This window comes from Crocuta crocuta, unplaced genomic scaffold, assembly GCF_008692635.1.
Source record: "Crocuta crocuta isolate KB4526 unplaced genomic scaffold, BGI_CrCroc_1.0 scaffold8, whole genome shotgun sequence".
NCBI classification, from domain to species: Eukaryota; Metazoa; Chordata; class Mammalia; order Carnivora; family Hyaenidae; genus Crocuta; species Crocuta crocuta.
In genome coordinates, this window is record NW_027532162.1 from 2,444,845 (window position 1) to 2,466,110 (window position 21,266).

General features: G+C 51.1%; 1 protein-coding gene and 1 pseudogene across 1 annotated transcript in view; both read right to left on the minus strand.

Annotated features, from left to right (window-relative positions):
* Positions 1–1,053, minus strand: part of LOC144241831 (NADH dehydrogenase [ubiquinone] 1 alpha subcomplex subunit 12 pseudogene) — a 7,967-nt pseudogene extending 6,914 nt beyond the window's left edge.
* PPP2R5C (protein phosphatase 2 regulatory subunit B'gamma) overlaps positions 1–21,266 on the minus strand; it is a 127,579-nt gene that overhangs the window by 105,923 nt on the left and 390 nt on the right. Inside the window, exons 2-3 of the mRNA XM_077776544.1 lie at positions 21,026–21,091; positions 7,445–7,607 (exon numbers count right to left, since the gene is read on the minus strand). Coding sequence (XP_077632670.1) covers positions 7,445–7,607; positions 21,026–21,091 — 229 coding nt within the window. The remainder of the gene's footprint in view (positions 1–7,444; positions 7,608–21,025; positions 21,092–21,266) is intronic.

A 21,266-nucleotide genomic window follows, 5' to 3' on the forward strand; every position in this document is an offset into this window, starting at 1 on the left:
TCACCAGTCTCCTCACGAGAGGGGACGCCACCGCACTCTCTGGAAGGTGCTGGCCTGGGCACCGGCACGGACATGCGAACAGCTCTCTTCCCACGTGCGGAGGGTGAAGTTAGCACGTGCGGCGTGTTCTGCAGCCCGAGTGTCCACCAACGGCCAGACGGATGCACGGACTGTGGTCTCTCCATACGATGAGACGGTATTCAGCCTTTGAAGGAAAGACTGAGCCTGGGTGGCTCAACTGGGCAAGAGTCCGACTTAATTTCGGCTCAGGTCATGATCTCACGATTCATGAGATGGAGCCCCGCGTCGGGCTCTGTGCTGACAGTGCGGAGCCTGCTTGGGATTCTCTCTCTCTCCCTCCCTCTTTCAAACAAAAAAATAACCTTAAGAAAACCAGAAGAAACCCTGTCACAGGCGACAATGCAGACGATGCCGAGGACACTATGCAGAGAGAGGGAAGCCAGAGCCAGCAGGGCCAATTCCGTACGATTCCACTTCCCGGAGGGACTGGCATCCCAGGGACAGGAGGCAGGAGGCGGCTGCGGGGCTGGGGGAGGGCGACGGGGGGCGGGGGGTGCAGGGGCGGGTGCAGGTNGCACACTTACGATGGGTTAAGATGATAAATACCCTCTATGTATATTTTGCCACAATTAACAAAACACAGACGCGGGCCTGGGCCGGGGGTTCAGGACACACCGGTGCCGCAGATGCGGTGGGCGCGGTGGCCGCCTCTGGGGAAGGCGGAGATGGAGGAAGGCCAGGTGTCTAGGCTGCGAGGGACTGGATGGAGGATGGGAACGTCCAGGGAATGGGGTGTGTGTGTGTGTGTGTGTGTGTGTGTGTGTGTGTGTGTGTGNGGCCTGAGCCAGACGCTAAATGGGAGGTGACAACTGGAAAAAGGCTCCCAAGTTCTGCTCTGAGGGGGTGGCCAGAGCTCGTGAGTGGCAGCGGCCAGACCGACGCCTGCAGCCACAGCCATGCCCGTGGCCCGAGGAGAGCGGGCAGCAGAGCGTCCGAGAAGGGCCGGCCGGCGTGGCGGCAGCGCTTGGTCATGCACGAGGGCGGCCGTGGCCAGTGCCCTCACCACCTCGCCATGCTCCGGACAACCCAGACGGTGAGCACATGTGTGCCGTGGACCGGCGCCGGGGCCATGTCCTCTGTTACCGCAGATGCAGAGGTCAGGAGCGGACGCAGGAGTCCAAGCCCGCGGCAGAAGACAGGACTGACACGGGCAGTTTCTGGATCCCCACGATTAGGGCAGGCCCTCCAGTGCCTTGTCACGCTCCACTGCCGTAGTTCCTCAACTAACGGCCGGGAGGCAAAGCTCCTCCAAATCCGTGCGCGGTTCAGCTCTAGGCGGTAAAAATGACCCACCTGGATGGCAAGACTTTCAGTTGTATCAGAAACTGAGCTGCTTGGAATAAGGCTGAGTATTTCATTTTCACAAAAGGCGGGCAAGAAACAGATGATTTTTCACTGCAGTTCAAAAGCCAAGCTTTAAGAATTAATGTAAACTCTCCCAACAATCACGTAACAACTTCTTTCACAGAAGGTCAAGTGCTTGGTGACTCAAAATTTCTGCCCCAAGGTCTCCAGCTAACTGCTGCGAAGTCCCAGCTGTTCCTTTATGACTTGACTTTGCCCAGGCTCTTACAAACTGCTTGGTTGATTTACTCCTTGATTTACAGCCAAAACATTGCCCTTCATTTGGCATCTGAACACTTCTACCTTCCAGCCCAAACATGGTCAAGGAAGGCACTAACTCGGGGGAGTTCTTCGAATGAAAAGGGCCCGAAGACTCCATTTGGCCTCACTGTTAAATAAATGAAAACAGGAAATCCTACTCTCCACGTAACAAATGACTCGAGATTTTAAATGACCCCAGTACTAAAAAGGTGCCATGGGACAGACGTCTCCCCCGCTCTGGGAAAAGTGTGTCTGGGGCCACGGCGCCTGTGGCACCACACAGGCTACAAGCCGGCACTTCCTTTCTCTGAGTCCAGCTTCAGAAAAGGTTCAAAGATGTGGACAGTGAAAATCTTCTATTACAGCACGAAGTCTATAATGGCTGAAAACCTACGATCAACACAGGATAATAAATGGCTTTTAAAAATTCCTGCTTCGGGATGCCTGGGGGGCTCAGTCAGCCGAGCGTCGCACTCTTGATTTCGCTCAGGTCATGATCTCAGGATTCATGAGACGGAGCCCCATGTCGGGCTCTGCGCTGACAGCATGAGCCTACTTAAGAGTCTCTCTCTCCCTTGTTCTCTGCCCCTCCCCTGCATGTGCGCACTCTCTCTCTCTAAATAAACATTAAAAAAAAAAATCCTGTTTCTATTTCCATTACAATCAAGAGCAAAACAAACGTGCCCACTTGCACCACCACATGTACATCTTACTGGAATTTTCAGCCAACTCAGGAGGAAAACACTAGAGGTGTAAGATTAGGAACAAAAAGGCAGGGTATGTATGTATACATGTACGTATGTATTTACTCATTGATTGATTGATTGATTGATTTTAGGCTCTATGCCCAATGCAGGGCTTGAACTCATGACCCTGAGACCAAGAGTTGCATGCTGACTGTGCATAAATAACTGAGGTTATCTTTATGTGCGGATCTAATTAGATACCTGTATCGTCCAAAAGAATCAACTGAAAAACTACTGCAAACAGTAAGACAATTCAGCAAGAAAGCAGGATATGAAAACAAAATACAAATCAATGGCCTTCACATAAGTAATTAACAGCTAAATAGAGGACTCTCACAGTAGCAGCAATAACAGAATATCTAAGCACAAACTTAATAAGAAATGGGCAAAACCCACATAATGGAAACTTTAAAACACCCAAAAGGAAATGAAAGCAGCCTTCACATAGCATACTCTTACGTAAGAGGATGCAAGCTTTCTAAAGATTCCAATCCTCCCTGGACATTTAAAAAAATGTGATGAGATCCCAATAAAAACACAACTTCTTTTTCAGCAATGAAATGAGCCAATTCAAAGTGCTTACTGTTTGTAATTAGTATCAGTACTGTTGTTGTAGATTATTATTTTTAGATATTTATTTATTTTTGAGAGAGACAGAGCATGAGTGAGGGAGGGGCAGAGAGAGAGGGAGACACAGGATCTGAAGCAGGGTCCAGGCTCTGAGCTGTCAGCACAGAGCCCGACACGGGGCTTGAACCCATGAGCAGTGAGGTCATGACCTGAGCAAAAGTCAGACGCTTAGCCAACTGAGCCACCCAGTCGCCCCTGTTGTGAATTATTTTAATAGGATATAGCAATAATTACATCAGTGATGTTATAAACCAGGATTTTCAGTGTAAAAGAGATAAAACTGAAAATTCAAGAAACATGTGAAAACACCATGCTGTCAGAGTTGAACTGAAAAATGTCAACAAGAAAGCACACGACTAAATACACAAACACTGACATACCACCTCCTTCCGCTGATGGCACTTAGTAGTGACATCAGTCCAATAGGAGCAATCGCCCCCAGGACCCAGATTTTGGTCTCTAAAATCAATCCCCACTGAAAGAAATCAGGACTCTTTGAAAATGGCCAATTCCAGGTCTGGGGCAAGAGAGGTACAAAATGAGGTTGGGGGACATCTTCCTGTCTCAGAAATCAAGGAATCAAAAATAAATGGGTCCATGTCAAAAAACACATGGGAGTTGGTCCAAAGGATACCCAGTGCTTAAAACTATGCATCTGCACATCAGAAAAGATAATGATTTTAGTAGGCTGAAGCACATTGTTATCAATGAAATCCCTAAGTTCATAATAATATTCAAAAAAGAGAAAAACCAGAAAAAATCTTGAATTTTCACCGTTTGAGGGGAATTGGTCTCTAAGGCGGGACACGAAGGCTATGCTGACCTTCCCTAGGAACTACACGTCAGGTCGGTAGGAATCGGCCCTGCTTTGGGAAGAACGCCAGGTTACACATTAACTCTGTAGTGATGCTGCTCTCTCGAGGGAGCGCGATCGCAAGGTGTATGCAGTGTTAGCATATGGTTGGTGGGGAACCAAAACACACCCTGCAGATCCCCACCAGCACTTCCAGACGGTGCTGATGCCAAGGGAAGTGTCGTCTTCTGACGGAGAGATCACCCTATCATTGTCCTAACACGGTGTAAAATCCCACATCGCTGAGGATAGTCACCAGATGGAATGCGTACCGCATGCTAATGCCGGTATCTCCCGCGTTACACGGCATTCCATCCCATAACAGTCTCTACGTACAAGCACGACAGGGAACAAGTGAACTATTTCACATGATAACCAGCCTGACGGATCTAACAAGTCATAATAAACGGGTGCTGTGATTTACAACACTCCCAAGCTGGTAGTGACCCAGGTGTGGGGCAAAAGCAGCAAAACCCAGCAAAAATAAATCTCTATGGAAAAAGACACTTCGTCTTAGGTTTTACTTTATTTCAAATATTTGAGTACATGGGGTACCTGGTGGGCCCAGTCGGTTAAGTGTCCAACTTCAGCTCAGGTCATGGTCTGACCATTCATGAGTTTGAGCCCCACACTGGGCTCTGTGCTGACAGCTCAGAGCCTGGAGCCTGCTTCGGATTCTGTGACTCCCTCTCTCTCTGCTCCTCCCCTGCTCATGCTGTCTCTCTGTGTCTCAAAATAAATAAATGTTAATTTTTTTTTTTCCCAAAGATTTGAGTACAATGACCAGCACACACTAGAAAATAGTCAGGTACTCAAGAAAATAAGGTATCACAAACAACATGTGACGAGGACTTCAGATGACGCTATTTGTGACACAGATCGCAAAGGAGCTGTGACCCACAGAAATGACGAGTGTGACCCGAGGGAGAACGGAAAGTAAGAAAAAGTCACGCTACAGATTAAAAACGTAACTTCCATGAATGGAGAAGGATCGCTCAGATTAAAAGCTCAACAAAGGGAGTTCAGCACATGCTAGGCAGACCTGAAGATTCTCAACAGCAGAAATTAAGCACGGTGTTTAGAGAGTCTGATAGCACTTTAGCGAGGCAACTTTAGGTCTACTGCCTATCATAATAAAAAAGGCTGCATTTTATATTTCACTTTTATAGTTGCTTATTTTTACTGTGTTTTATGAAAGCATTAGTCCATGATGGGTTGAGAATTAAGAAAAAGAAAACTGGTCCTTCACCAGAGAAAACGTGAGACTGTCTCTGCGAATATAGCATGGTAAGTGACAAAAGATTTGAAAAATATAGATGAAGACCAAAAAGAAAGAGAGATGAATGTAGAAGAAATAATGGCTGGGAACTTTCCACCACCAAGGAAGTCCAATAACATACGGATGCACGACAAATCCCCAAAGGACTGATAAAAAAGAAACCCATGGGGGCACCTGGGGGGCTCAGTCGGTTAAATATCTGACTCCAACTTGGGTCATGATCTCACGATTTGTGAGTTCGAGCTCCGGGTCAGACTTTGTGCTGACAGTTCGGAGCCTGGAGCCTGCTTTAGATTCTGTGTTTCTGTCTCTCTCTCTGCCCCTCTCTGGTTCATGCTCTGTCTCTCTCTCTCTCAAAAATAAATAAACATTAAGAAAAAAAAAAAGAAGCCCACATTTGGACACCCAGTAGTGGAACTACCAAAAAAATCAAATGTTAAAGACAAAAAAATCAGAAAGGTGACCAGAATCACAATCCCTTCAAAGAATGACATGGGTTTCTCAATCCTAATGGAAGGTCAAAGGCAGCAAAATGCTTATCTTCATTGCAGTGAAGGAAAATAACCTGAAATTCAATACTCAGTGAACATGTTTCAAGAAAAAGGGCAGAATAAGGATATTTTCTGCATAAATAATTTGCTACCAGTAGACTCTCATTAAAGAAAATTCTCCCTGACATATTCAAATAGAAGGAAAATGGCCCCAGGAGGGAAGTCAGAGATACAACCAGGAATGAGGAATAAAGCGATAAATGAGTGGGTAAATCCAAACAATCACCAACAGAATAAACCAAGAACGCTGTCGTGGAGGAAGGTAAAGGGCCGGCTTACAAATCAAAGATGCAACAGTAGCACTTTTTTTTTTTTTTTTAATTACTAGACTTGAACTTTGAGACTTACAGAAACACGTGGAAGTTTCACGCTCTCCCCCACCTGCTTCCCCTACTATGGACACAGCTCATTGGTGCGGGTGCGCTGCTTACAAGTGATGAACCAATACTGATATATTCTTACTCAGTAAATACCACAGCTCACGTCAGGGCTCGCTGCTTGGGCTGTGCAGTCTGTGCATTTTCGACAAGTGCAAAATGCCACATGTGCACGTTGCAGTACCACACAGGGTAGTTCCACTGTCCTGGAAATCTCCTGTGCTCCATCGATTCGTCCCTCCCCGAAACGACTTAGTGCACACATGGCCTGCGATGGGGCTAAACGACCTTGAAGCCAGGCTCAGGCTCTGCAGGCTGCAGTCAGTGGACGGCCCAGACTCCTAGCAAGCGAGGGGCAGGAACTGCAGCGATCATTCCTTAAATCCCTCCCTCCTGCCGTGCCTTCCTTCCCTGCCCTTCCCTCCCTCTGTCCCTCCCCCTGCCTGGCACCTCTGGCACACGTGCACTGAGCCCTTGCTATCTGCCCCTCAGTGTGGAAGGTGCTGGAATACGCCTGTTAGGATGACACGCTACCTGCTCTGGGTCCCACATCCTGTAAAAAGACCCACTGTCGTGGACGTACGGAACGAAAATCGTCTGTTTTGTCACACCAGCCTTCTACTTTAGTAAATAGGAAGCTGTTCAGAGGTTCGCATTTGACTCTTGGGCTCCTTACCCTGTTTTCCTTGATTTTCTGTACTTCAGCCTCAACATCGCCTACAGGAGCGCTTTTAGGGACCAAACACTTTCAGGTGGAAAGGAGGGGACTGTGCGATTTTGGGGGAACTTCAAAGGAAAGGGAGCTGTTCCCTGACTAATCTCAACTAGGAACCCCCTGGGCAGAGTAAACCCCAAATGATTCATACGAAGGAAGCCCACAAGGGACTGTGGCTAAGTTCTCGCTTCTCCAAGGCCAGGAAACCCAGGAGGCGGCCCCACTGCTGGTTTCACAACTACCCTCCCCGCAGAGCCTCCTTTCTGAGTTGCTAGAGTTCAAAGGTGACAGGTACAGGAGGGAAGTCCTCAAAGGGAATACCAGCTGGCCTGCTTACGATTCACACGAAGACATTTAGGGTATTACGCCTAGAACATGCGTGTGTGACCACACTTCCACCTTAAACAGCTGTGCGATCTGAAATACCACTGGGGCAACTCTGCTGATGGCATTAAACAGAAACAACACAAAACAAAACTCGACAGAGAAGATGACCCTAACGGACTATAAACGCAGCAGAGGAAGGAGTGGCTGGCAAACCATGAAAACTCGACTCCTCCCTGAAATGGGCACACCTAAACTTCTAAAAGCAAACGACCGCAATTACCTTTTAAAGACGGCAGTTTCTGAAGTTCTCGGTTGTTGCTGGCATTGAACCTGGAGGAGTTTTGCCGCCTGTCCTTCCTCACTATGGGCTGAGGGGCTGGCACTTTTATTTTGCTGGACGCTGGAGACGGGGTAGCAGGAAGGTTGTTTTTCCTACTGGAAATCTGTTTCCAAAATAAAAACAAAGACAGAGGCATATGTCAAATGGTTGTATCTCACAGCGCAATTAGAATCTGGAAAATACATGGGGGTTTTTACCCTTGGGCGGACCCGTCCGCCCTGCCGTGAACTTCCTTCCTCACGCGCCCCATCCCACCCCTAGGAATGCTGGGTTTCAAGGGATTCTCCTGTCTCCCCTCAAACTTTTCCCAGACGCATTTACCATCCAGGCTGATGACAACGACCCTCCAAAGATGTTCACATCCTAATGCCAGGAACCCGGGAGGTTCTCCCTACTTGGCAAAAGGGACTCTGGAGACGTGATGAGGTAAGGAGCCTGGATTAGCAGGGCGGAGCAGCAGGGGACAAAGCAGAGGTGAGAGCGTCAGAGGCCCTGGGAGAAGCCACCCGGCCTGGACGGAGAAGAAGGCGCCGCAAGCCAAGCAGTGCAGGAGGCCTTGAGAAGCTGGCAGAGGCTGGGAGGCAGGTTCTCCTCTATGGCTTCCTGGACGAAGCCACCATGCCGACACCTTGATGTGGCCCCGCTGTCGACCTGTGACCTCCAAAAGTGTAAGAAGCAGCCTGTGGTCCTCTGTACAGCAGCCACGGGCAACGCACAGAGCAGATGCCTCGCTTCTCTGCCTGCGCGCCCCGCAGCCCTGAGCAATCTGCGAGAGACACGTACGAGCGCTTGGCCCTGGAGCCTCAGGAAACACCCTCCTTTCTAGCCTCCCCTCCTGCGTCCATCTCTGCACTGCATGGCAACAGCCTGGGGTGTCCGAGGGCGCGTGGCTGCCTTGCAAGGACAGAAGCAGGTATGCAAACACCCAAGGGGGGCGGGTAGTGACGGGGGCGCATGCGGCAGGGCCCAGGGTCTCTACATCCCAGGCCCATGGGGGCGAGCGACCAGGGAGCTGGGGGGGTGCGTGTGTGTGCAGACCCCCCCAGGCATCGACCGTCAAGGTTCTCAGCCTGCTCGCTCCTCCCGCACCTGCAGGAAGGTGCTCGCAGGTGCGCGTGTGCGGTTGTAAGAAGCCTACGGAACTCACCCTGGAAGCAGGAACCCACCAAGCGTCTTCCAGTCACACTGAACTAGAAGAGCTCATGCCAACTTAAGACCCCAGCTATTTGCTCTCATTCTTGAATGAAATTCTTATTAAGAAGTTAAGAGCAGCTTTATTTTTATTAATCTTTTTAAAAAAATTTTTAATGATTATTTTGGGAGAGGGAGGGAGAGAGGGAGAGACAGACCATGAGCAGGGGAGGGGCAGAGAGAGAGGGAGACACAGAATCTGAAACAGGCTCCAGGCTCTGAGCTGTCAGCACAGAGCCCGACGCGGGGCCTGAACCCACGAAACCGTGAGATCATGACCTGAGGCGAAGGTGGATCCTTAACCGGCTGAGCCATGCAGGCACCCTGAGCAGATCTGTTTATAAACGAGGTGCTTAAGGATACTTGGGAGGAGTTTTCCAGGATATGGGTGCCGTGGGCACAAGTGACTCAGAGCTGGGAGCCAGGGCCCAGGCTCCCCCCCCCCCCCCCANCTTCCTCCTTAAAATGGGCTTTCCTGGACCTTGTCCTCAGTATCTGTCATTCTTTCCAACCGGTCACGAAAGCTGGTCTTCCTTAAAAACCCACCTGTACCCCTATTCCTCCTCAGGATTCCCCAAGTTAAAACTGCTCTTCTCAGCTTCCACAGATGCCCCCCGAAGCCCTAGNCAGCTCCTCCTCAAGTCCAAGCCACGTACTTGTTTTAAACGTTAAGTTATACACACGTGTGTCCGGCAGGTTAGAGTTGACACCTCCTGTTTACTTGGGCGAATCCCGTGTTGCACACACGGCGACCCTGAGGACACTGGGCACACGTGCGGCCCCCGGGCACCTCCGGGCGCCGGGAGAACCCTTAAAACGGAATGGACTCCGCACGTCTAGACAGCTCCCCAGGACCCACGCCGCCGGGAGGCTCCTCGTGTCTGAGGGCAGGACGGTACCTAAGACCCGCTGGGCCCCTGCCCCGGGCACTGTCCTCGGGGCGGGCAGAGTGAGCCTCCAGAGGAAGACCTGGTCCCGCCACCCAGGCCAACCTGCCACAGTCACTTCCCAAGACTCTCAGCCCGTGGGCGTAACTGTGGCCTGAGAGCCCCGCGCTCGGGCCCCAGCCCCTGCCCCGCCCACCCTAGGGTCTCCCTGAGGCCTTCCTGCAGCGCAGTCAGCAGCGTGGGCTGCCGCCCGCCCGCCCGTGCCCGTCTGGGGTCCCCCATGGGACGTCTGCTCCAGGAGCGCGTGAACGCCACGACGTCCCGTACCCGCCAGGCCCCCCTGAGGCCGTGTGCATGAGGGGACCGCCTTCGGGCGGGCTCGGTGTGGACAGCTGGGGCCGCGGGCGCCCGCAGAGCCGACTAGCCCAGAATCTGACCTTCACCTGACAGGGCAGGCCGAAGCCATGCAGGGGGCTGGGGGGCCTGACAGGGTGAACTGGTATGCCTGTTGGAAAGGCCCCGCAGGCTGCAGTGTAGACCACGGGGGACAGGGGAGAAGGGGGAGAAGGCAGACTCAGCTAGTCGTCCGGGCTGCACACGGAAGCGTCAGCCACCCCAGGATGGTGACCGGCAGGTGGTGGTGCCGGTCACCGGGATGGGGAGAAACGGCCAGAGAAGCCCGGCCGGGAGCACGCTGGTCCCCGAGGACACGGTGACGCCCACCCTCACACCCCCATGACGCTCTCGTCCTGCCGCGGACAACGGCTGAGTTCTGTCCTCGCTGTCCTGGCCGCCGCCTGCCCGCCCTCGGCTGCCCTCTCTGCCCAGCAGTGCTGCTGGCGTGTGAGCTGGGACGCGAACCTGGAAGTCACCATCCNGGCGGCCGGGAGGAAGAGTGTCACGGGAAAGACCTCGGACTGTCCGGGGTGGGGGACCTGCCCCTGCTGCGTGCTGGTGGCGGGGAGGCCTGGCTGAGGGACAGCTGAGCCAGGAGCGGGATCTGGGCCGTGGTGTGCAGTGACCGCGGAACAGAGGGTGGACAGGACAGGGTGGGGGGAGGGGAGAGATCTGGCGGCCTTCCCCGTGCACAGGCGTCCGAGGTCCCGGCGAGAAGCCCTCTGAAGGGAGGCTGGGCCTCCGGAGGGTGGCCCGCAGGGCTCCCTGAGCAGCAGAGAGAGGCAAGGCCTGGAGAAGCAGAGATGCTCTGAGCGCGTCTTTCTCCTCAGCTCCAAACACCGGCGCCCGGGGCGGGAGGGCACTGCCCACACAGAATTCTCCTGGTGCCCCCGACAGTCCGTGGAAGCCCCTGCCCCAAACGCATCGTGGCCAGATGCCATCCTGAGCCAGGACCAGGGCACTGCATGTTCTTCCCCAGCCAGGGTGCAGGGCCATCTCCTGGGATCGGGCAGGGAGCAGCGGAGCCAGACTCGGACCTTGCTCCGTCCCTGGACTTCAGATGCCAAGCAATCTCACTCTCCAACGCCTTCCAAAATCCTCCCCTTCTGCAATTTTATGACGAACTGCCACCACTATGTGCCAGACACCATGTGACACACAGCCTAAGAAACCCGCATCTGCAAGCCTCGTAAGATCTTTCTTTTTTTAAATTTTTTATAGTTTATTTATTTTTGAGACTGAGACAGAACATGAGTGGGGGAGGGGCAGAGAGAGAGGAAGACACAGAATCTGAAACAGGCTCCAGGCTCTGAGCTGTCAGCACAGAGCCTAATGCGGGGCTCGAACCGATGAACCATGAGATCTGACCTGAGCCAAAGTCGGACACTTAACCAACTGAGCCACCCAGGCGCCCCAAGCCTCGTAAGATCTTTCAAGAACACGTTCATCTGAAAGCGTGGGGCTACCATTAAGGACAGCCACTTGGATCAGAGGGAGGTAACTAAGAGCCAAGGCCACTCCTCAGCAGGTGGCCCTGGGACGCCTTGCCGTTTGTGATAGTCAGCCTCTGGCTTTTACGAGGGCAAGAAAGATAGTCTCCGAAGAAACCAGGCTAGTAGAAAAAACTAAGGCTGCTAGTGCAGGAGCGGGCGCTCGGCGCAAAGCTCTCAGAATTCTGGGCTTGCGGGGCTGGAAGCCGCAAGAGCGTGTGCTCAGCTCGGGCCTGTAAAGCCAGCGGTCACCTGACGAGTCCGCCGGAGTCCAGCACCCGGGGCCAGCCATGCCGGGGCCTCACCTCTCCTGTGCAGAAACCTGGCATCTGATGGGCCTATTTCCAGTGGCCCCCGGCTTCCGTTCTTGCCTCTCTGTTTCCTACACAGCAGCAGCTGAGATCTTCTGAAATACTTAAGTCAGGGGCGCCTGGGCGGCTCAGTGAAGCATCCGACCCTTGATTTCAGCTCACGAGCTCTCCTGGCTCGTGAGGTCAACCCTGGCATAGGGCTCTGCACTGACAGCGAGGAGCCTGCTTGGGATTCTCCCCCTCCCTCCCTCTCTGCCCCTGCCCTGCATGCATATACTCTCTCTCCATCTCCCTCTCCCTCTAAATAAAAAAACTTAAGTTAGATCATCCTCCTTCCCTGCTCAAATCACCTCAATGGATTTCCATCAAATCCTGCCATGGCTGCTGACAAGACCCTACCGGGCCTTCTTTGCCCTTGCCTATCTCTGTGACCTCCCGCTCAAGCCACCCTTATTTCTCTTCAGCCAAACTGGCCTTCTTTCCAGTGGACACACAAGCTCGCTTCTGCCTCAGGGCCTTTGCACTCGCTGCTTCCTCCAGCTGGAATGCCCTTCCCCAGATCTCTGCACCATTGGCTCCTTCTTCACATTCAGGTACCATCTTTAACATCATCTCCTTGGGGAGTCCATCCCTGACCACCTGAAGCGGCCTCTGGAAACGTGTAAGTGCTGTTTTGATACCACAGTGACCAGAGGGCGCTACTGATGCTGAGCGCCCCAGGACTGCTGCTCTGCCTAGTGGGAGATGCTCTCAAACCCAATGCTGCCAGTGCCCGTACAGACACTCGCGCCCCTGGCACTCACTGAAAGCAAACTGCCGAGTGCCTGTGTCCTGCTGTGTCGCATGCTGCCGCCGCCCCCAGCACCCAGGATGGCACTCAGCCCTCAGGAGGGTCTCAAGAGCCTGCTGGGTGACTGTGGATGAATGAGTCACCAGGAGGGAAGCCTGCAAAGGGGAAGAGCATGGCCTGGAGGAAGACGACTTAGGAAGAGAGAAAGGTCACCCCGTCACGGACCCCTCCTCCAGAGCCCACCCTCTGCCATGCAGCACTGCTTCCCGTGGACCTGGGCCGTGGAGCTAACAAGCAGAGAGGCCCCGAGGGTGGGGCAGGTGGAGTGGGAGAGTAGTTTCTGTACTATTTTCTTTTCTTTTTTTCTTTTTTTTAATGTTTTATTTATTACTAGGAGAGAGAGAGAGAGACAGCGTGAGCAGGGGAGGGTCAGAGAGAGAGGGAGTCACAGACTGAAACGGGCTCCAGGCTCTGAGCTGGCAGTCAGCACAGAGCCCGACGCGGGGCTCGAACCCACGAACCGCGAGACCTAAGCGAAAGTCGGACGCTCAACCGACTAAGCTGCCCAGGGGCCCCATGTACTATTTTATTTTCTAACCACGTGTGCTTCGACCTCCAAAACAGATAAAGATAGAAGGTCTGAAGAGGAAGACGAGAAGGATGTTGCGGCCCCTGGGTCCCCCCAGGCCCACTCAACGGGAGAGCGCAGCCTCGTCCAGGTCTCTGACACGGGTCTTTAGAACTCAGGCAGCGGTGAACCAGTGGTGAGCAGGGCCTCCTCCTTCTCACCCCTCAATTCCCTTCTCTTCCACCATCCTCTTTTCCCTGACTTCATCCACGTCCATCTAATTTCATATTTTATACCACGGGCAACAGCTGATATGGGGCGCCTGGGGGGCTCTTTTGGTTAAGCGTCCGACTTTGGCTCAGGTCATGATCTCACGGTTTGCGAGTTCGAGCCCCGCATCGGGCTCTGTGCTGACAGCTCAGAGCCTGGAGCTGTTTCAGATTCTGTGTCTCCCTCTCTCTACCCCTCCTCCGCTCACGCTCTCTCTCAAAAGCGGATAAGTTAAAAAAAAAAAAAAAAGGGGGAAATAGCTGATGAATGGCAGGTAAGTTACACACTCAAATTGGAATTATTTTGGAAAACACTGCCAGCGTCTGAAGCCGCTCTATCCATCGGAAATTGCTGTGAAGCAGGAAATGTCCTTTATCTGCTGTCCAACAGCGTAGCTACCAGCCACACGTGGGTCCCTTGCACTCAGAATGCGGCTAGTGTGACTGAGGAACTGAGTTTTTAAATTAATTTGATTTTCATCAATGTAAAGAGCCACATGTGGCTCACGGCTAGCACCCCGGGGACTTCAGTGTCGCCACCGGGCAGAAACAGCAGGAGGTCAGAGCTACCATCCCTTTAGAGCCACGCTGAATCTCATCCTAATAAAATATTTAAGATGAAGGAACAATCCAAAGTCTTCAAACGAATACCACCCGGCCCCCTTGATTCTGGGCTTGTCCTTCACTCCCCCACGTGGAGGGAACGGGGATGACAGCAAGCCAGTGGGCAGACTGCTTCCCTGAGACCCGACCAGAAGCAAGGCCCCAACAGGAAGATGCGAGATCACTGCTCCCTACGTGCTGCCGAACCAGACGCCATGGAGCCCAACCTCCCTCCGCAGCCACCCAACGTTTTGTGGGAGACTTTTTATAGTTGAAATCCTTCACGTGAATTCTCCCTGTGACTTGGGGAAATATCACCGTGATTCACGCTGGTGGCAGCCTGACTCACGCAGCAGATGCGGGGGGAGGGGGGGCTCTCCGCCCTGACACGCGGGGCTACAGCCTGCGCTCACCCCACACCCCCGGACCACGGAAATTCTGCTTCCGCCGCGAGCTCACACACTTTACAAACTGCTTCGTGTAATTCGCTGGCCGGACTCTTTCTAGAATTACTTATCATGTAGTGGAGCTTCTCCTGGAGAGGGAGGGGGGTGTTGGCCGCCGCACCTGCTGTTTCACCTGCAACACCCCCGCATCCCCCACCCCCTGCTTTCTGGGGCTCCATAATTTAATGGTGAACCTGTGTGTGCTTAGGGGCTTTAAAGCATCTATTTTCTCCACTCGGGTTTTTATAAGAAACGTGCTCCTTCTTGTCCCAGAGCTTCTGCAGCTGCAGGTGGGGGCCGGGTTACTCCTAAGTCTATCGAGTGCCCAGGACACTTCATCAGTAACAGAAGCAGTCAATACTTAACGTCTTAACAGGCGAGGACAGTATTCTTTTTTTCTTCCCCAGGGCTTGCACAGAACAAGATGCTCAAAACCAAACTTTCCTTCTAGTATGTATAGAAAACATATAAAATGTTTCTAAAAATATATAGTTCAACACAGGTTTGAACTGTGTGGGCCCACTTATACACAATTTTAAAAAAATGCACTGTGCTTAAATGTATTTTCTGTTCCTTATGATTCTCTTAGCAGTTTCTTTTCTCTGGATTACTTTACTGTAAGAACATAGAAGGGCACCTGGGTGGCTCAGTCGGTTAAGCATCTGACTTGAGCTCAGGTCATGCTCTCACAGTTCATGAGTTTGAGCCCCACATTGGGCTCTATGCTGACAGCTCAGAGCCTGAAGCCTGCTTCAGATTCTGTGTCTCCCTCTCTCTCTGCCCCTCCCCTGCTTGCGTTCATCTCTCTCTTTCAAAAATAAACATTAAAAAAAAAAGAATATAGAATATAATAACTATAACATACCACATGTGTGTTGGCTGACTGTGTATGGGATCGGTAAGACTTCCAGTCAACAGTAAGCTATGAGTAGTTAAATTCTGGGGGAGTCAAGTTATACAACAGATTTTCCACTTTGAGTGTGTGGGGGGGTATTGGCACCCCTAATCCCCATGCTGTTTAAGGGTTAACTATATGTGTATATTCTACTGAGGAAAATTCCCAAAATAAACTCAAGATAAAAAATGCAAAGCACAGAAAATCATATTGGAAACCTTATTTAAACCTTATTTCCAGTTTACGGAACTGGAAAACCCCACGAGCTAACGGATTAGAAGCTCCCCTTCTTCCTGAGCACTTTTAAAATCCACCAACAAACATCGTTTGCCTCTGGGTCCTCACTTACGTTGCAAGTACGACGGAGCATCAAGTTAAACTGCGGTCCTCAAGTGAGGAAGGCGAACCAGGGCACATAAAAGTCGTCCAAGGCAGTATCGATGGTAAATACCCGATATAGCCAATAATTGCTATTCAAACGTAAGAGATGGGAAAATGCGGATGAGAGGGTGAGGAACACCTCCCTTCAATTTCAGAAGAAAGGAGCCTGAGTGGAAACTTACAAGACCAAGAGACTCAGACCAGCAGCAAGGAGCACAGGAGGGGGACCCTGCAAAGCGAGGCTGGGGACCCCTGGGGGTCCCGTAGACGGTTTCTAGGATCTGTGCTTTTGTGAGAACATGAAGACACGATTTGCCTTCATAACCACCATTATGTCACTTTTCCACAGGCTACAAGACACGTGACATGAAGACAGACTGAACGCAGGAGCAGACTCCAGGAGCCAGCTAGCTTGTTAAGGCCGACATTAAAGAAATTTGCAAAAGCATGATACAATGCCAGTTTTCTCAGTGAATTTTTGTGAATAGTTATTTCCCATAAACACAGACTACTTATGTTAACATGTATCAGGTGTATTACTATTAGATGAATTAATGAAGACTTCAAAAATTTCACTTTTAATTTCTAACACAAGTATGGACCAGAACTGAGCTAAATAAAAGCTCTTGGGGATCGTAATTTTTAAGCATGTAAAGGGGTGCTGATGCTTCTTTGGATTGAGCACTGCTATGCTAAAGGAAGCATGTGTGCCTGGCATGATTCACGAGCAAACATACATACTTCACACTTTATGGAGGAGCCTTTCTATAACAGTGGTCTCACCGGGGGCCATTCTGCCCTCCAGGAGACATCTGGTCATGTCTGGAGGCACTTTGGATTGTCAAAGCTGCGGGGGGGGGGGGGACTCCCAGCACCTGCTGGGGAACATTCTATGGTGCACAGAGCACAGGGCAGCCCCGTGGGGAAGCATCTGGTCCATCAACAGCGGTGAGCGTGGTGCCTGCTCAGCACAGAGCAGCTCACCTGGGAGGCACCTGTCACTCGGTCACACAGAGCCAAGGTGGGCACTGGGAAGGGACGGGGAGCTCACGGCACCCCGTCCTAACTCACATGCCCTCCAACCCCCAGCTGATCACCCCCTTTGCAGATCCTCTGTCCTTCCTGATCACCAGGCTTTCAGCAAACACGCTGCAGACAGCTGGGAAAGTGAGCCAAGGGGCTGCAGTTAAAAGTAGGGAATTCCACTCCAACGTAATAGTTGCATATGAATTAAAAAAAAAAATTAAACTGCTAGTCTTTTGGGTTCTGAGTTTCCCTGGAGTCCCGTTTAGGGTTGTGTGGGGAAAAAGTGGGAAGAGAATGATGGGGGACGCGGCGCGGAGGCCCCAGCGGCGGCCCGAGCTCAGAATTCAGCCCCCGGACAGTGGCTCCAGTGTTCTGGGGGAGGAGCTGAGGACTCCCGTCTCAAGCGGTGACAATCACAGCCGCCTCCCCTGGAAAATACACCTACCAACAAACCACTTTCACTGTCCTCCAACACTCAGGTTAAAACACAGCCGAGTGACTAGGAAGTCAAACTTTCTTGAAAGGACGCTTTTCATCAATGTGTGAATTTACGTTACCGTGGAATGGGTGTCATTATTATTATTAGATGGAATCATATTTTTGAAGTAGTTTTAATTTCTAAGCCGTGCCTCCCCTGCTACAGCTGCGGGCCCTCTGTGCAACACGAAGGGGGCTGGAGGAGATGGAAAGGGGCAGATGTGAGAAAAAGTTGTTACTAAAGGTAGAAAGTATCAAAATAAGCTAACAGGTTGGAGAGAAGACCCGTTCCACTTTCTTTTCAGCAACGGATATTATGTTAAGAGTTGCTGTAGTGGGGCGCCTGGGGGGCTCATTTGGTTAAGCGTCTGACTTCGGCTCAAGTCATGATCTCACAGTTCGTGGGTTCGAGCCCCACATCGGGCTCTGTGCTGACGGCTCAGAGCCTGGAGCCTGTTTCAGATTCTGTGTCTCCCTCTCTCTCTGACCCTCCCCTGCTCATGCTGCCTCTCTCTCTCTCTCTCAGAAATAAATAAAACATTAGAAAAAAAAAAAGACTTGCTGTAGAGATTTTCAAACAAAACTAAGCTGAAGCAGGACATGCAAAATACACAGCCAAAAAACAACACGCAAACAACCTTTAATGTGCTTGAAACAAGTCACTTGACAAAAAGCATCAACGCTTTTGAAACAGAACTTTGGACAAAGGATACATAGTAAAACAACTACTACAAACAATTAGTACTATAGCATGGTCTTGATCGTCTGAAATGGGCTTTAGGAATCTCTGAGCAACTTACTAAGATTCTAAATATTCATCAAGTGTGCTTCACGAGGCTTCCACAGCTCGGAAGGTCACAGTGAGAACGGCTGCTCAAAGCTGCGTTCCCTCAGCCCACCTCCCGAGTTCTCCAACTTCCAGTTCCCGGGGAGCCTCCCTCCTTCAAAGTGCGTGGTGAAATAAACCCGAAAGTACTGGGCAGAAACTGTTTCCAGGACACAACTGAAGAAGTCAAACTTAAACACCATATTTGAAAGCGAGTAAAACAAACAAAAGTACCAACACACGTCATTCAAGGAGTAGAAGTTTCTAGAAAAAAGCCAAATGTGCACAGCAGCAGTTAGGGCCTTAACAATACTCTGTTACACTGGAAGATATATTCTGCCATATGTCTCACAGGGAAAACGTCTTTCGAGAACTTGTGGGTCATGCCTAATCAATCTGTCCCCTAGAGTTAAAAATGGCCACGTCAGAAACTCACCAAGTGTTTTTAGGGGTGAGGAAACAGGGCCACAGAAGTTAGCTGACATCATTTATGGCAATCAGGAGTCAGCATTTTTACTATCTAATCCCCGGGCTGAAACACCTTCCCCTACCCCTCTATCCCTCATGATCTGTTACGGCGGCACTTCCTGTTCCTTCCTGCAGACCCCACGCACCGAGCGTTCTTTTGTTTAACCAAAAAGTGTTCTGCAGTGTAAGCCACTTGCTCCTTTGTCTTCCACAAGGCTAGGTCATGGGCAGCCGGGGTCTTAGTATGAGGACCTCTTCCAGTCTCGAAGTGGTGTGCTAGGCCAGTCAACCGCAGGCCAAGTTCTTTTAGGTTTCCTCTGCTGGGATTACTTCCCAAGCCTGGTCACCCTGCCCTGGACTGGTGCCTGTACACCCGCCTCTCAAGCTGTGAGGCCTTGAATGCGGCAGCTGCCCCGACACAGGCCAGTTCACAGGTTGACCTGCCCGTGAAAGTGATGGGAGGCTGAACGGGTCTGGAAAGCAGCCCTGAACGGCAGTCCTATCTGAATTGTTCAGATTAAAACATTCAAGTTCAGAGCGGCGTTGACAGAAGAGGAAAAGAATGAGGGTTTAATGCACCCGAGTCAATCATGTTTGGTAAGTGGGTGGAACCAGAGGTGAAGGAGCGACATGAAGACGTAGGAGGAAAGGCAACGATTAAAAAAAAAAAAAAAGTCAGGCTCAACGCAAAGTTCAGGCGAACTGCAGTGCCCCAATCTGTATTTCCGCAAAATCACGGACACGGGCTCTGCCAACCATCATGCTTAAGTGTGCCATGTTGGCTCTGCTGTCGTTATGAGGAACAGCCCACCATTTCAGTATTTTTCGGTGGCAATTCAAGCTCTGTGGCTCCAGCTCCTAGTAGCACTAGAAAAAATACAAAAACACACGTGGAGCATCACACTCAGGCACGGAGGGCCACACCTCAAGAGTCTTAAGCAACGGACAGTCTAGGACTCCAATCCACCTTGAAAACACGCATTTGACTCATGAGTGCTTCTGGTTCTCTCTGTACCGCCGAGGGATGGTTCAGGTTCAAACTTAACATTATCCACCCTTCCAGCCGGGTTCTTTCTGCTCGAACGGGAATAAATGAACGACGCACGCTGATAGTCTTTGCGACACACTGACCGTGAGAGGAGACAGGCATGGACTCAAGAAAGGTTTGTTTGGGGGAGCACCGGAAGCCTTAGCGGCTGCGAAGAAAACTCGATAAATGCAAGAAAAAGCATCCACCTTGCAGAATGGCTACATTGCATTTAAATCAATCTAGTCCAAAGAGTGACACGGAAATAGGTCAAAAGCGAGAGAATACCACAGTAAAACTTGATTGTCGGCTATAAACAAAGGGCAGGGAAAGACTGGCACAAACAATCCCTAGCTATTTAAGGAACTTTTTGGGATTTCTCCTTTTTGCTCTGGGGAGGGCAACAGATTTTGCTGGAATAAACCACCTGCTGGAGAGGACGGAGGCTTAGGATGCACCACATTGTAAGGGAAAGATAACCCTGGCACTTAAAAAAAAAAAAAAGCTCAGGGTGGATAATTGCCGATTAACTGTTTTTCAGACAGAATTGAACTCACTCTAATTTGACTTACAGGAAAGGGTCTGACCCTTACAAACTGATGTCATCTGTGATAAGACCAGGGGCCTCGATGATCTCAGGCCCTGGAGACCGGGACACCAAATCAAGTGGTTTGATTCACGGGCCCATTAGGTCTGCCTGGGTGGAGTCAGCTTCTGGGCCCTTAGCCCGAGGTGCTCCAGGTCAACCAGTCGTCACAGCAGAGAAAAGACGAGGCAGAGCGCTAAGTCTGCACAGGCTCTAAACGGTGTCAAAGGAACGACCCTCAACCCCACAAGGTAGACGCGAGCCTCCCTGAGCCTTTGGGCTGCTGCTCAAGGAGCCCGAGGGTGAGATACAGAAGTCGTCACAACTGATCCACGCAGACAGAAAACACATGTGGAAGAGAGGAGGTTGTATAAACATACCCGAACCAGATAAACTGCACGGTACCGACGCTCCGGGGAAAACAGGCTAAGGGGATCAGACATCAACCGAAGAGGGAGCGTGGGACACGTGCGGCAGAGGCCTGGCCAGAGAAAGGCAAGGTGACAGGAGGAAGAGGGGCTGCCGAGAGGGACCAGGTCGCTGGTGAAGGAGGGCTGGGGACAATCTGAGAGCCACAGGGAGCCCGAATGACAGTGGTGAAATCAGTCCCTGCAGGAGAGTTGCTACATTTGAGGCAGGGGTCGTGAACTTAGAAATACCAGCTGCACAGATGCAGCTTCTAGAAACACATCCGTATTTTCCCAGACTGAAACAGTAAAACCCTACAGAACCAATATTTCAGGGCACGAAGGAGACGCGGAGAAAGTCTCATGCAGGACCACCACCCCAGCAAACCCTGATGCTTTCTTTGCCACCCTGTTTCCCCGCCCTTAGTCAAAAGGTGTTCATGGCAAAACAGAAAGGGAGTATATGAGAGCAGTTACCTCTGATTCTATTATGTCTTGTCCTTCTTTTGAACTTTTTCCACTTTTCCCTGCTTTTGGTGATTCCTGGGAAACATCAAGCAGAATCAATTAGACTTCTCAATTTTTAGACTGCCAAACATCAGCTAACCCCAAATGCAGTTTAAAAACGGATTTATGCCATTTAACTAGAACTTCTCACCATTTTAATCAGTACCACCAAGAAATTCTGCCTCACGTCGTTTATTGCGATGTGATCCCC